The 16,242-nt window shown below is 39.4% G+C and overlaps 1 protein-coding gene across 2 annotated transcripts in view; it reads left to right on the top strand.

Moving 5' to 3' along the window:
- Positions 1 to 16,242, top strand: part of LOC144643288 (dedicator of cytokinesis protein 1-like) — a 64,770-nt gene that overhangs the window by 15,434 nt on the left and 33,094 nt on the right. For both annotated transcript variants that reach the window (XR_013568889.1, XM_078502488.1), the window contains exons 19-31: positions 75 to 145; positions 710 to 808; positions 1,378 to 1,450; positions 2,367 to 2,473; positions 4,138 to 4,297; positions 5,474 to 5,571; positions 7,818 to 7,901; positions 10,849 to 10,949; positions 12,306 to 12,402; positions 12,735 to 12,787; positions 12,908 to 13,016; positions 13,456 to 13,526; positions 14,253 to 14,359. Coding sequence is in view for 1 of the 2 variants with exons in the window: in XM_078502488.1 (XP_078358614.1) it covers positions 75 to 145; positions 710 to 808; positions 1,378 to 1,450; positions 2,367 to 2,473; positions 4,138 to 4,297; positions 5,474 to 5,571; positions 7,818 to 7,901; positions 10,849 to 10,949; positions 12,306 to 12,402; positions 12,735 to 12,787; positions 12,908 to 13,016; positions 13,456 to 13,526; positions 14,253 to 14,359 (1,230 nt within the window). In the remaining variant the exon portion in view is untranslated. The remainder of the gene's footprint in view (positions 1 to 74; positions 146 to 709; positions 809 to 1,377; positions 1,451 to 2,366; positions 2,474 to 4,137; positions 4,298 to 5,473; positions 5,572 to 7,817; positions 7,902 to 10,848; positions 10,950 to 12,305; positions 12,403 to 12,734; positions 12,788 to 12,907; positions 13,017 to 13,455; positions 13,527 to 14,252; positions 14,360 to 16,242) is intronic.

Raw genomic sequence — 16,242 nt, 5'->3', positions numbered from 1 at the left:
AGACTATTACAATGCTCATTTACATATCCACCCTGCTCTAGGAAAAGGATAATGAAAGCTAACTTGTTTTACAGGCAACAAGAGGGCAAATAAGAACATTGAAGTCACAATGCATGTTCTCTCAGATGATGGAACAATTCTTGAGGTATTTGATTATATTGATTATATAATGTTGTTTTACAGGATGATTAATCAAACTTAGTGCAATTGCCATGACATTTAAACTTATTTTATTTGACATTGAGGTATTGTATTAAACACCAGAGACAGTGTTTCATCGGGATATCCAAACACCGAGAAGAGCTCTAGTTGAAAAAAGTCGCACAGTGGAGTATTTTTAACGAAATTCAAGGTGTTTGGGTAGCAGATGAAACACTGTTAGTCGCGAGTGTTTGATAAATCTTCTCAATTGAAACAAAAAAATAAAGAGTAGTAAACAGAGAAATAAAATCGTAAATATCTATGCTTATTAAGACCGGGTATCGAAACCTCCTTCACGTTTGTGATTTTCTTTGTTTTAACTTGATGAATTGTTAATAAGTTTGATAAGTGTGGAGTATGTACCAATATTAGACTTTGTCTGTTTGTCTGTGTGTGCCAGGTTGCACACAGTAACACTGAGAAACACTGTACCACTGCTTCTTTCACATTGCTTATAGAGTTATTTCTCATTAACTCTAAAATAAATTAATATATTCTTTGTAAACAGAATGTGATCTGCACTGGTGCAGGAGAGGAACTCGTCAGTGAATACCGCTCAGTTATTTTCTACCATGCTGGAAAACCTGAATGGGTTGAGACGATCAAGGTTAGTCATTAAGAAATTGCTTGTACAGTCCGATTTCACCGCTGAGCAGCTACGTGTAATTAAAGAATTAAAGCTCTTAGTAATTAGATTCACCAATTTTGACTTATATAAGATAATACAAGACATTCAATCTGTCGTGAACCTGATCCAAAATGTATCCTTTTAAAAACATACTCTGTCCGGCGTGGTCGGTTCTGAGGCTTAGACACAACATTCCATTAATTAAGAATACCCAAAATGGCCAAAAATCATTATAATGTAGAAGTGTATCTTTCATTCCATACAGCGGCATGAGACCTCAAGAAAATGGTTTCAATCTTAATAAAAAGTTAGGCGAAAAAAGGGTGAGCATGCAGACTGACTGATCTAGAATGGTAAATGCCTACACAATGTAAACATGTGAGTGAGCCTCTACATTGTGCCGTCCGAATATTAACTTCTGATTTATTCATTTCCATGTCACTCAATTGCTACATTTTCTACAATGCTCAATTTTGTTGCTGACAGAATCAAGTGCATTCTTATTCTTAGCTGTGGTTTTGATAGTGTGGGTTCTCTTTGTGTTTCAGTTAGTCATTCCAATAGAACAGTTCCATACCTCACATGTAAGGATTCTGTTTAAACATAGATCTGCAAATGAAGGTAACACTGAACTTGTAATTAGAAATCTTGGGATGGGGATAGTCAAATGCATTGCATTCCCACAGACCTTATGCAAAATGGCTGTCATTGTCACTGTTATCTGGTCAAGTTTCTTGCTTATGGTGAAAATTTATGAGATGATGTTCTACTCCGAGAGGTTTCCGTGTGTTTAGTTTTAATGCTGTAAAATTAAGGAGTTTTAATGGAAAAGCCTCCCTTGTCTGCATAGCATCATTTTCATGTTTTGGATGACAAATATAGTTTTAAAGGGATTTCACAGATTTTTGGTCCAAACTGTTTTGAAATTAATGGTAGGCATCTTTACACTGAAAAACATATTATCTTTGAACATCTAAAGGAAGATAAAACGTTAATTTGGGGATAGAAATTAAACTTGGACTATAAATATCGATTTTTTTGAAAGGTGCGCGGAAACAACTTAAAAACGTTAGCCTCACTTTTTCAAGTTGCAATCCGTTTCCATCCGAGCCATCCGCAGCCAAACGCGCTTGTAAACAGTTTCAGTGCTCTTATGTGGCAATTGTTTATAAAGATTGACCATTACTTTTAGGTTTCCCACGACACAGATGTAAATTTTGGCTGTTCAAAAATTTCTCTTTTATGGCAATAATTTGTTAATAAAAATGGACCATTATTTTTAGGTTTCCCACGACACAGATGTACTAATTGAAATTTTGGCTGTTCACAAATTTCTTAAAATCCGTGAATAGTCCCGTTGAAACTTCGTACACTAATTCATTTTGACTTAATCTTTAAGGTAAAATAATCTAATTCTTTTGACAAATGTCTTCTTTTCAGTTTGGGGGCCAACACTTAACAGCAGCCATATTTGCATTGGGTCTCATAATCATCAGGACCTTAAATACTAATATTATTTTGCATTCTCTCGAAACAGAAAGAGACAGAACTCAATCTAAATGCTTTGCCTTTTCACACACGCGACTTATGTACAATGATGGGACTACACTACAGGACGGGACACACGAGCTTTTGGTCTTCAAGGTGAATAAATGTGAATGACATAACTTAATCTCTCTCCTCCGCAGAGGTCTCTTTCGTGTTTCGGGCTGGGAAATAGGGAGAGGAATGGGGAGAGATGAAAAGTAAGCGCGCGGAGCCTGGAGAGAATCGAAACGAAAGCGCGCGGGGCACACTGGGAAGGAGAAAGGAAAAGAGCGAGATCGTCCCCCGCGCTCCCCCTTTTTTTCATTTTTCGTGTTTTCGCCTTCCTCTCCCCGTGTTTTTTCGCCTTCCCCCACGAAAAAGGCCTCTGCGGAGGAGAGAGTAACTTACTATAGCAATGATTCAATTTGGTGCAATTTTGAAGGCTTGCGCCAATTGCTTGTGTATATCCTTACTGCACACCCAATTCATGTTGCTTTGTTGTGCATCATGTGTGCGCAGCAGGAATGTAGCGAAGAGCTGACTACCAACTATAAGCTAGAAAGAGAGCTTATCACCAGCTGAACCCAGTTGGGATTTGCCGTACGGAAAAAAGGTGACGGCTTTACATTTTACTACAATACCTTGCGAACCTAATACAGTCGAAGCTCTCGTAAGCGGACACCCTCGGGACGCGAAAAAAGTGACCGTAACTGGAGCTGGCCGCTTACGAGATTGGTTCTCGTATGCGGCCACTAGAGGTGAAGGGGATAGATGGCCGCTTAAGGGAGCTTGCCCAGCTAACAATAACCAGACTGACGACAAAACAACCACTGAAATGTGGTCCTGTAATTAATTACTGTAAAATCATTGTCACAAACGGCGATGTGAATTTGATTGATAATAACAAGATACGGAGGTTGTTAGTAGGATTTTCTTTCGGGTGTCCGCTTACGGGAGCTTAAAAACAAAGAAAACGTCTAAGTCGTAATCTCTGAAAGTGTCCGCGGCCACTTACGGGAATGTCCGCTTACGAGAATGTAAAAATACAGAGTTTGTATGGGAGTTAATACGGGGTTACAAACAAGGTGGCCGTAAGTAGTGCTGTCCGCTTACGAGAGTGTCCGTTAAAAGAGCTTCAACTGTACAGCCAATAGGGCTGCGAAATTCGTCGTTGTACCAACAACATTGTTTATGCAGGGTTTGGTTTCTTGTGCTTTTTTTTATAAGCGTCTTTAGGGTGTTCGCGCGCTAGGAATTATAGGTAAATGTACCAGTCGCCATCTTTTTCGGTGGACTGTTTGAGCATGCTTAGTTTTTTCTTAGTTACATCCCTGATGCAGATAAACAAACTTGGCAATTATAGTGCTAGTGGCCGCTGTAATAACTTTGCATAGACTAAACGACCTTGGATGTTTTCCCACTTCTCTGATATGCAGCTGTGCAAGACTTGAAAGAAGATCTTCTGAGAAGTTAATAATAACCCATATCGTCTTTAAAGACTCTTAGTAAAGCTCCTAGCAAAACTGTTGTTTTCCATATGCTTAATCTCCAAAATAAAGCATTTTGGTCTCTATTTTTTTCGCTTTTCCCACATGAGTAAGACATTATCTAACTACAAAGAAAAGGTTTAAAAAAGTCTGATTGTGGGATGATTTTTGTCACAACGTCCCAAAATTCCCCCTTATAAGTACACCGGCATACTTTTTCAAGTTTATTATATATAGCGTCCCTTTCCAATAAGTGCCCTTATAATAAGCGCAACTTTTATCTATTTAACACAGAATGATCACGGAAAGATACCACAGCCCAAGGCGTATCTTCATCTTCCATCCAAGAAAGATGACGTTCTTCCTGTCAAGTCAAGCAATGTGCCTTACACACCAACAAATGACAAACTGAAGATTGAAACCCTTCTTTGCTCAACAAAACTTACACAAAACGGTATGGTGTATTTTGTGCTAACCAACTGTAATCAGTCCGTAACTCAAAATATTACATTGTACATTTTTATTTTTGTGATACATCGAAATATATCCCCAAATTTCGTCTTTTTATTGTCATTTTCGTCAAATTTTCGACCGCCAACCGTTAGCTCAGTTGGTAGAGCGCCGGACTGTCGTGCGGGAGGTCTCGAGTTCGACTTCCAGACCGGACCAACACTCGGGGTCTTAAAATAACTGAGGAGAACGTGCTGCCTTTGTTATGACATCTGCAAATGGTTAGACGTTTTAGTCTTCTCAGATAAGGGCGATAAACCGTAGGCCCCATCTCCTGCATCTTCAGTGTTATGATCAGCAGGGGACGTAAAAGAACCCACACACTAATCGTAGAGAGTAGGGAACGAAGTTTCCGGTGTTGTGTTCTGTTCTATTCACATGTATAAAGTAATATATCTCTGGGTTGGGTGGTGGGGTGAGATCATACACATGGACGGATAGCGGCTGCCAAAGGCGCCTGATATGCTGATGTCCGGTCTCATCTTACAGCAAAGCGCCCAAAAGTGTGACCACTTTTAATTTATTCACATTCTTTCGTGCTGATTTAATCCAATCAAAAGCCGTGGATAGCTTGCAGTTGACTTCTGATTGGATTAAATCTGCACGAAAGAATGTGAATAAATTAAAAGTGGTCACACTTTTGGGCGCCTTGCTGAAAAATTCTAATTGTGAAGCGCATTGAGCTTTGTAAATGAGCTATATAAGAACCAATATCATTCATTCGTCAACTTGGAAGGTGCGGGGGCTTGATGAGTAGTGCAGTTCGTGCACTGAACTCTAGGTCGAGCGGCTCATGCAATTTTTGAGCAATGGCTGGGGTCATTGCCGGTGTCGTGTCCTTGAACAAGACACTATACTCTCACAGTGTCTCTTTCCACCCAGGAGTGTAAAAATTAATTGGTACTGGCAAATTGAACGTTAGGGGTAACCATTCGATCGACTAACATCCCATCCAGGGTAGTGTAAAAAAGAACGCCTGATCGGAGGTTAGGGCGAAATATAGAAACACTTCAAGTCGATAATGGTACGGAAACCCAGAGAAGCTAACTTGAATTAAGATGACTGAGTCAAATTTTGATTTGGCTTTTGTGTTACAACACAAATCCTTTTGCTTTTCTAGTTGATCTTCTTGGGCTGCTCAAGTGGAATTCTATGGTTGGAAAATTAAAAGATATTCTGGTAACTGTGATGAAAGTCAGCGGTGAAGAAATTGTCAAGGTTTGTGAACCAGAAGTACATTTATGTGTTAGAGCAGGTTTCAATTGAGTGTCGTAAAACTAAAACCAAAGTAATTACTCCGGCCAATCACAAAGGACACAGACAAACCAGTGAACCAATCAAAACTCCAAGCAAATACATGAAGCCGGCACGAAGCGCGGGAAAACGTGCGCGAGCGAGTCACGATTGGTTTTGGTTTTAGTTCTGATTGGCTGAGAAAGTGGCGCGAGATTTTTAAGCCAATCACTAAGCGTAGCAATGCAAAACCAAAGCAAACGCAATTAACTTCCGACACTCAAGTGAAAACCGCTCTATCTTTGTCAACTGTCAGATGCGATAGATTCCAGTATGCACATTACAGGTAATTAAGTTCTCGTGAAGCAATTTTATTTTTCAGTTAAAAAAGACTAAAGTTCCTGAAATATTATGAACAACAACAACAAAACTAAAGAGACATATACAATAGCCCTAGTTCTGTTTGGTTCTTGTGAATTTACTTTCACTGAGTGAATTATGTGAGTTGGTGTCTTTTGGCCAATCGAAGATGAAAGCAGAAACAACTCTCATTTTTTAATGCGGCCATGGCAGTTATAGCTCTATAATAACTTTTATTTTCCAATTACAACAGACCCAGGAAAATGTAGTATTTGCTTCATGAAATACGTATATATTGTATATGTATTCAGGGCTCAAAATAATTTTTGGATACTGACCGGTCATGTTGACCGGCCAAATCAATTTTTGCTCGGTCATGTCTCGTTTTTGACCGGTCAAAATATTGAGTATTTACTTTGAAACAATAGACCCATAAGCTAAAACACTCGTTGTTAAAGAGTGTAAGGCTTAGGCTTTAATGTTTTGATCGCTAAAACTGTCATTTTATTATGTTCGCTTTTTGAATTTCCATTTCTTCTGCGTTCTACTCTACATAAAATAAAATGCTCAGTAGCCGTAATGTTATGTTACTCTGCATAGTTTTACATTAGTTAACGTCTTATGGGTCGAGGCGATCTTGGTTGTAAGCACTTAACTGGTCTTTATTACCGAACACTAAATAGTAATAGGACATATGCCCATGCTACAAGTGAGATAACTTTGCCTTTGCTCAGACTCGTTGTTCATCGAGCTTCCTAAAAGATGCCGTCGTTTAAAAGTTCTCTTTCTTCAAGACTGCCAAGAGATTAGCGAGAAAGCCTACGTCACTTCGCAGTTCAAAAATCATGGATCTCTCCAAGTTTTCAACGTCGCCTACAACAGAGAAGCCTGTTCTATGCGGTGCCTGATTGAGCTGCTGAAATATACTTACGGCAAAGTACTTTTAATCATAGATATCCGCAGAAGTAGCCTTACACAAGAAGACCGATAGAATTGGCGTGAAACACTTGAATGCCATGGCTAAGAATAAAAGATATCGAGAGTTATCGTTTCAATCTGTAGACGCCGGACGCGGAGACCATTATTATTATTTTTTTTTTGTACAGTACGAGCAAACGTTTACCGGAACTCGTCATAGGTGGTCAAATTGTCAGCACACATGGGCACATGTTCAGTTGCGAAATAGGCACAATTTAAAGAAACATTGCTGACTTAACATTCAAAGCGTTTAATGATTTTATTGTTTTCTCATGATCTTGCTGGTGAAAAACACGCTACGAACTCGTACTTTCTAAAGGTGTATATAGTTTTTTAAATCCACTAACGAGTGCTATTTTTCTCGGCCCTCCCGACAATTGAAACTGTAATAATATTGCGTATGCGTACGCGTGTTTTATAGCAGACGTTGATTGATGCCGTGTTCATTGTTGTCTGTTTAGCGTATTTACCAGACGTGGATGTTTCCTGTTTTATTAAAGCAAACCGCTAACAAATTCGCAGAGCGTGACCGTCTCATCTGTATTCTACAAATTTGTGACTACAAGCTGCTATGATATTTTATGATTTTACTGTAGAATTTCAAGAAATACTGCAAATATTTTTTTTTGTGTGTGTTATTTATTTGAAAGCCGTGTGCGTGACCGGTCAAAATGACCGCCGAACCAAAATTGTGTCCGGACAAATCGTCATTTTGGCCGGACATTGTCCGTTGACCGGCCGTTATTTTGAGCCCTGGTATTCTAGATTTTTTTTACCTTTTTATATTCGTCTGTTAGATGGAGGGTCAGTAATTTCAGTAATTTAAGCAAGTGTTACCCTCTGAAAATAAAGCTTTGACTTGACTTGACGTTTCTGACTGGTTTCCTTTTCAGTTCTTGACGGATACTTTTGATGCGCTGTTTGCAATTTTGATGGAGCATGCCAACAAGTATGACAAGCTTGTATTCGACGCGTTGGTAAGTTGCTCTTTTATGTATATCATGATATGAATTAAACTAGCAACATCGACATTGATGACATTGATTTTGGCTCATCCCAAACAATAAACGGTGAAAAATGTTTTCATTTATAAAACAAGAGAAATTAAACTGCCTTAACTTTTATAGTTTTGGGTTAAAGATCGGCTTACCAACTTACAGGTGTATTAAAAGCCATTGCTAAATATTTGGGGTTAACTAGATGCTAATACTTAACAATTATTCTACAAACGCACGTTGGATATGAGATGGTAGATAGCCAACGAGGCGCTGCGCGCTTCGTTGGCTATAACGATATCTAACAAGCGCGAGTGGAATAATTGTTTTATTAAAAACGCCCAAAGAATTGCAATATTTGAGCTTTCCAGTTGTTTTTGCGTTTTGGCTACTATATTTGCGGTCAATGGTATATAAGCTCATATACCATTGTCTATTAGGCAATCAAAATGCAGGAATTGCAAGACACCATTGCTAGTTTTTATAATAATGTGTAGCCTGCATTATATAATAACCTGAATTCTACGCGCATTTTGATTGGTTCTTACTTATGATCTATTAGAGTACAGACACATGGATGACGTCACGTGGTGGTGTGACTCGCGTGCGTGATCAGATTTCATAGTCCAAATAAGAGTTGTCGGCAAAGTTTTTCTAACTTGCGAGGCCACAACAAAGCAAAAAAGTTCAGCTTATATTAATTACAAATGTCCGGTGAGAAACAATACGCCAAGCATCGTTCACCTTTCGAAGCAGTCAACTGGGCGAAACAAGCTTGAAGAAGACAGTGAATTATTCGAGAAATTATCCGAAATCTGTAAGCTTATGAAAGTTTGACCGATGTTGTGCAATTGGACAACGCCACGGGAAACAAACGAATTGCGGTTGAACGCTTCGGTTATATTTACAGATTTGAACAACTTTCCAAATCGGAATAAAGGTTAGTTTTTTCATTGACTTTCAATTGACCATTTTTCTGTTTATTTAATTAATCGGATTATAACAGTGCTTCGTGTTAACGAAAACTTAATAGTGAAATCAAAACAACTTAGCTCATCTTTACGGCGGCATTGCTCAAACTGAAGTGTGCCGAAGTCTTGTGTTATTATACTAGAAATAGCTGACACTAGGTTGCCCCCGAAGTTTCGACGATGTTTATCGGTTTTTCTCTGCTGTTCATCCTTTTCTACAATTCAGACATTTTATTAGAAATTAATTTTCTATTTTGGATGATTATTATTTATGATACGGTAAATCATTTAATTACAAGAACGCAACAGCATCTTGACATCATTTTGTCATGTTTTGCTGTGGTGGGGGATCTCAGCTAGACTCAAGCTAGACTTTAGAAAAAGTCCGTCGTCTTTATTAATTTAACACGGTCGATCTATCGCGACTTGCGTGGCTCGTTTTCGCGACTTCTTCGCTTTGAATGGGCCGCTTTGCGGGCTCGAATCTAACACGCCTGCCGCGAGTTTTGAATAATCACAATGTATCTCGAGATCTCTTTTGAATTTCTTTTCTTGATGCCGCATAAGTTTTCTCCATTCAAGTATTTTGTGCCTGGTAAATCACGGTCAGTTGGACAAAGGCTTTCTTATCGTAAATCACGCTTCATGACAACGATCAACTTTTTAAAAGGAAAGGATACCGAAAGAATTTCTCACCTTTGACAATGAAAATGCTTGACTTTCTAAAAGTCGCTCGCTTCTGGTTTCCGGTTTCGCCTACCGCGAGTCTTAAACAATTATCTCGAGATCTTTTTTTTAAGTTTCTTGTAAATCTCGTCCGGAGATAGACTGATCAAGGCTTTTCTCCGTTCAAGTAGTTTGCGCTTGGTAAATCGCGGTTTTGGACTAAGGCTTGCTTATCGTAAATCGCAGACAAATTTGAAGATATGGCTTGATATGTTTGTACGTGTTCCTAGACATATTTCTTCTTCGGCCTCTCAGATGTAAAAAATGTGGATTTTCTTACTTCTCTGCGAGTTACTTAGTTAATTATCGCGAAGTCTTTTCAACAATTGCATTGCTTTCGGCTTTTAGACATTGTGAAATGAATAGGCCTCGAATAAAACCTCAAATTATCTTTTTCAAAATTCTGCCCAACTGCAATCAACGTTTACAAGCGTCGTTTGTTTGCTTGTTGTCATCTGTGCACGTGCTCATGCTTGGGCTGTCATCATTACCCAATCATCGTTTACTTGCGTCATCATTGACCAATCACCATATGTCGGCATTTTACAACTCCCGATACCTACTTGCGGGCTTTCAGCTTGTCGGCATTTTACAACTCCCGAGACTATTTGCGGGCAAAAAGTGATCAAATCGAGATTTTTCCCAGTATATACTATATATATACTCTATATTCGCGCGGATTACAATGATGCCTCCTCGGGTTTTGGCCTCTGGGCCAAAACCCTGCGGGGGCAATAAAACAAATAGATTACATTTTGCCGTGGGTCTGTTCAGTTATAGATCACAGAAGACGTCAAAATGTGGTATGAACATCAGTGACCCACTCGGCTAGCGCCTCGTGGGCCACTTCTCTGTTCATACCACATTTTGACGTCATCTGTGATCTATAACTGAACAGACGCACGGCAAAATGGAATCTATTTGTTAAATAGATTAGCATCCCATACAGAGGGAGCAGCAATACTCTAATCGCTTCATGCTGTGGAAACCTGCTGCTGCTGCTGCCGCTGCTGCTGCTGCTGCTGCTGCTGCTGCTGCTGCTGCTGCTGCTGCTGCTGCTGCTGCTGCTGCTGCTGCTACTGCTACTGCTGCTGCTGCTGCTCAGTGCTGCTGTAGCTGACTGCTGGCTGCTTGGGGCCAGTATCAATTAAATCATAGACTGTTTGCTTGTTGTTGTTTTTTAGACTATTTGCTTGTTTGTTTTTGTACTGATACATTTTTTTTTGTGTCAGGTATTCACAATCAGTTTGCTGGCAGACAAAAAGTATCACCACTTCAGACCAGTTTTAGATGCCTACATAGAGGATCTGTTTGGAGCCACAAAAGCAGATCTGTAAGTGAAGCTTGTAAGACATCTTGCCATGTTTCTGGTGTACCAAATATTAGCAACTGTAACACCCCAGCTTCCTCAGTTTTGGCAAAGTTTTGCCGTGCAAACCTTCTCTAGCGTGCATGCATACATACAGCTTGCCTGCAATGCCAGTCGTCTCCCTCCTGGTGACTAGCAGATATAGGGTCACCCCCCCCCCCCCCCCCCCCCCCCACCAAAGGGTGCGCACTAACGTTTCCGGCCAACATTTGAATTTTTTTTATTTACCTTATTACATGAAATTTTCGCGACACTTTAAAATTTCGTGAATTTCGCGATTGCAAAAAAATCGCGAAATTAAATTGACGCGAACAATAAGTGTCGCGAACATAACATGACGCGAAAATTAAATGACTCACATTATGTTAGCAATCAAGAAAAAATAAGTTTAGTACCACTCAAGGAAAGAATTTTCAATGTAAATGGATGTTGTCGTCAATTGACTCAAGAACAATAACTTATGCACGTACAAGCATGACCTACTTGTAGACATTTGCGAGAACTGCTCTGTTGTTGCTATTGCCGAGAACTATAGTCCCGGCCTTGCGTTTTTGTTAATTTTGACGCTTTGTTTCTTTGATGAAGTCGTTTTTATTTAATTCAATGGCATGTTTGGTAATATTGCCAAGGAAATGTAAATTTTGCCTTACTCAAAAACGCGAAATTAAAGTGATTCAAAACACAAAATTTTGCAAAATCGCGAAATTTAAGTGAAATATGCGCACCTCAAAATCGCGTATACGTTTATATGAGTGTAACATTTGAAGGGTAACACACTAGAGATTTCTTCACAGGATGAGGACTGTTTACAACCCTCTATTTTAAAATAATGTATTTACATTCGGCGGAACTAAACTGTAAGTGGCAGTGACAGAGAATGTAAATAGTTTCTTATTGGTATGAACGCACGTGAGCCGTTATGACGTTAATTGACTCTATTGTTGTAACGTATATAAAAGCTGATGGTTGTAATGTATTCATATCAGCTCTCGAACTAGTAAATATAAATGAGAATCGTTATTTTTTTCAATCAGAGAGTTTGAGAACGGTCTAGCACAGATCTAGTAAAAAGTTAAGAAGGCTTTAATATACTCAAGGCTGAAAATGTTTTATAGTACTTATGATGTTACTGAATGCATTGCAGTGGCAGTTGAGTACATGTATTGGTTTCTTGTCTTTTCTTTTGTAGCATTCTCTTGAATGTGACTAATTAATATTCATGAAAAAATTGGGACCAGAGACTGGAAGTCCGGATAATGATAATCGAGGTCCGGATAATCAAGATTTAACTGTATTGGTTACTTGTCTTTTCTTTTGTAGCATTCTCATCTCAGTGTTCCAGGAGTACATAAATCATGCAATAAAAGAACATCCACCAGATAAACTACGCATGGATCTCCTTCTCAAGGCCATGAAGGTACGTATACTTTTAATTGTCTCCGTCCATCCGACCATCAGTCAGTCAGTCAGTCAGTTAGTTAGTTCGTCATCAGTCAGTCAGTCAGTTAGTTCGTCATCAGTCAGTCAGTGAGTCAGTCAGTCAGTTCGTCATCAGTCAGTTCGTCATCAGTCAGTCAGTCAGTCAGTCAGTCAGTCGGTCGGTCGGTCAGTCGGTCAGTCTGTCCGTCCGTCCGTCTGTTTGTCAACAACAGTCTGTCATTCAAATCAGCTGATCTTTGATAGTGTCATAAGGCTGTTTTTTTCTACCAATCAATGCTTGCTGCTTTTGTTTACTTATTCTTTCCTTAGGCTATGGAATACATTTTCAAATTCATTGTACAATCAAGAATTTTGTATGAAAGGTAAGAGGGACGAGATAAGTGATCATTTCAGTGCAAACATTTTTACTTTTCTTGGTTCAGTTTCTCATTCAGTAGTGAAGTAAATCTATTTCTACTTTTTTTGTTGTTGTTGCTTTTCAGAGCGGTTGGTGACAAGGGTCAGTCCGAATTTGAAGAAAGCTTGAGAAAACTTTTCCAGGCTCTGGTACAGTTGATGGCAGATGTCAAGAATGAGACACTTCTAATTCAGGTAACCTTGAACGGGACTAACTATCCTGCACGCAGTTGATGTAGTGAGACAATAGCAAGACAACTCATGACATAATTATACCACGTAACACTTAGTTTATGCAGAATACTACTGACTAAACAGCACTGCGGTTAGCCTAAATAGCACTCCGGTTAGCCTACTTAAGCTTGGGTTGCTTGCGGTTAGCTTCTATAATAGGGTTAGGATTTTTATCTAAAAATTCAGGATTCTGTCAGCTGGTCGTCGGTGTCCTATTGGATATCGCTCCCGCTCGGCATGCCGGCGACCCGGGTTCGAATCCTCTTGGTCTCAATTTTTTTAACTTAAAAAAAATAAACCCTTTTCTTGTAGCCGCCCGGCTATGCTGTCATAAAGTTCGGCAAGCGTTACCTCAGAAAGTCCCGAAAAAGACTGTGTTTTATGTGATTGTTTTATTTAGGGGGCTGCCTTGAAGTACTTCCCAGCAACCTTTGCAGACTTGATGCAAGTGTTTGACTACAAAGAACTCAGGTTTGTATATCTTGAGAACTTGTCGGAAGTGTAACTTTCATGAGAAACTGTGTGTTAATTAATGCTAAACTTTGTAGAGCAAAATACAGCGTGATTTTCCGATTCCATTGGACTATAAAAGTACCTTGGACACCAGTGTTAGAATTGCTGGAAAGCAGCACAGAAAATCGTATACCGTAAAATTCCGGTTGTAAGCCCCCTGCTTATAAGCCCATCTTCCTGGAAACAAAAAAAGTACATCCGAATATAAGCTCCCCGGATATAAGCCCCCCTCTGCTCGATGACAGTACTGAACAGGGCTAAATGTTGCTTTATTATGCGTTCTTAACTTCAAAACGTATTTCGATGAACACTCCCATCGCTCCTTTTTTAATTTTTTTTTATCCGCTTATTATCCTTCCTGGAAATATAAGCCTCTCCACTTATAAGCCCACACAAAACCCCTTACGAAGTTGTATAAGCCCAGGACTTATATCCTGAATTTTACGGTTACCGATAACGGGAAGTCAAAAAATGTTTTTTTTTTTTAAATTTTATTTTGTTCGCGTTTAAATAGTCCCTATCAAGTTAAATTTCTTGCGGCAGGTCACGTAACACTCAGAGAGTTGCGTGACTGTTAAGTTTCTTTCAATATCAGTTGAAGTTCTATCATTAATCAAGAGAATAATTTTCAGTTCCCTAAAGTGTATTTGTGTTTAATTGTTTGTTTTAATTCTTTTGGTTTAGTTACTATGCTAGAGAATTCGTCGAGAAAATTCCGGAAAAGCGTTTAACTTCTCAGAAAATGGACTGCATCCACAACATGGTGAAGACGAAGCTGTTTGAAGACCAAGGTAGATATCTTCACATCTCCCAGTCGGGGCGATAAGTGCCGTTTTTGCAAATCTTCGTTGAAGCACTCGAAGAATTCCCGAATTATTTCATCCAATCAAAAAAGTAACGCAAGCGCTCAAAAGTACTCCAAAAGGACCCCAAAAGCAATCGCACGTACAAATATGTCATGTTGTTTAGGGGGCTCAGTCACTTCTCGGAGAAGTGATGTCGCCATCAACTGGCGCTTGCTCCCCCGACTGTCTCCACTCAGAGCTCGCTTACGGTTGTCAATGGCAAATCCTGCTCAACCTGACATATGCCTTTCAATCATAAAATAGTGTAGTGTAGCTTGAGTACTTACGCCAAGCAAATAGATCACGCTGCAAGGCAACCTCACTGCCAAAAATTACAGGCTCACGTTTTTACCGAGAGTTATATGGTTTGTTTTTGGCCCGGAATTGCTTCTGTAAAGCCGGCGGCTATTTGACACACGGGTGTCGGTTCTATTTTCTTTAGAGAGCAGGCAGTTTACTAAATTTCTTGCTTGCTTCCCAACACCACATATGGCTGCTTATGCCGACGTTGTTACACCAGACGTAGTTCTTTTAAAACTTGCATGTCTCCGTCGTAATTGTAAAAAGGAATTTTTTTTTACCCACGTCACACCCCACGTTACACAGAAGAGCTTAGGGGCTCGTTGAAACGTGTACATGCATCCTAAATCGAATTGGAATTTGGAGTGTTGGTTTCGTGAAGGAAAGAAAACCGAAAAATGCGGAGAAAAACCCTCGGAGCGAGGAAGAGAACCAACAACAAACTCGACCCACATATGACGCCGGGTCCGGGAATCGAACCCGGGCCACATTAGTGGGAGGCAAGCGTTCTCACCACTGCCTATCAGGGCTCAAAATAACGGCCGGTCAAAGGACAATGTCCGGCCAAAATGACGATTTGTCCGGACAAAATTTTGGTTGGGCGGTCATTTTGACCGGTCACGTACACGACTTTCAAATAAATAACACACAAAAAAAGTTATTCGCAGTATTTCTTGAAATTTTACAGTAAAATCATAAAATATCATAGCAGCAAGCTCTTGCAGTCACAAATTTGTAGAATACAGATAAGACGGTCACGCGGATTTGTTAGTGGTTTGCTTAAATAAAAACAGGAAACATCCACGTTTGTAAATACGCTAAACAGACAACAATGAACATGGCATCAATCAACGTCTGCTATTAATACTATTTAGTGTTCGGTAGTAAAGACCAGTAAAGTGCTAACAACCAAGATCGCCTCCACCCGTAAGTCGTTAAATAATGTAAAACTTGCAGAGTAACATAAAATTACGGCTACTGAGCATTTTGTTTTATGTAGAGTAGAACGCTGAAGAAATGGAAATTCAAAAAGCGAACATAATAAAATGACACATTTAGCGATCAAAACATTTAAGCTTAAGCCTTATTAATACTCTTTAACAACAAGTGTTTTAGCTTATGAGGCGAAATTTTTGGCAGAATAGGCTATTGCTTCAAAGAAAATACTCAATATTTTGACCGGTCAAAAACGAGACATGACCGAGCAAAAATTGATTTGGCCGGTCAACATGACCGGTCAGTATCCAAAAATTATTTTGAGCCCTGGCCTATGTAAGAACACTTTTAACCCTTTCACTCCTAAACGCGCATTCAGGCGCTATTTGGAGGTGCAGTCATTGATTCACTTGTGACGTCATCAATAAGCACGTCAGTGGAATTTCGTGATAAGAATCTGACAGAGCTTGGATCGACCTTTCTACAGGACTGTTCATTTTGAATATTGGTTACATTCTGATAGAGCTAATCAAAGAAAAGCACAATCCATTATTGGTGCAAAATCGTTGCTTTAACCTGTAATTGGTCAAGGT

The sequence above is a fragment of the Oculina patagonica genome, chromosome 2 (assembly GCF_052425735.1).
Source record: "Oculina patagonica isolate OP01 chromosome 2, crgOcupat, whole genome shotgun sequence".
Lineage (NCBI taxonomy): Eukaryota > Metazoa > Cnidaria > Anthozoa > Scleractinia > Oculinidae > Oculina > Oculina patagonica.
The sequence above is the reverse complement of the archived record's forward strand: the minus strand, read 5'-3'. Positions and strand labels throughout refer to the sequence as shown.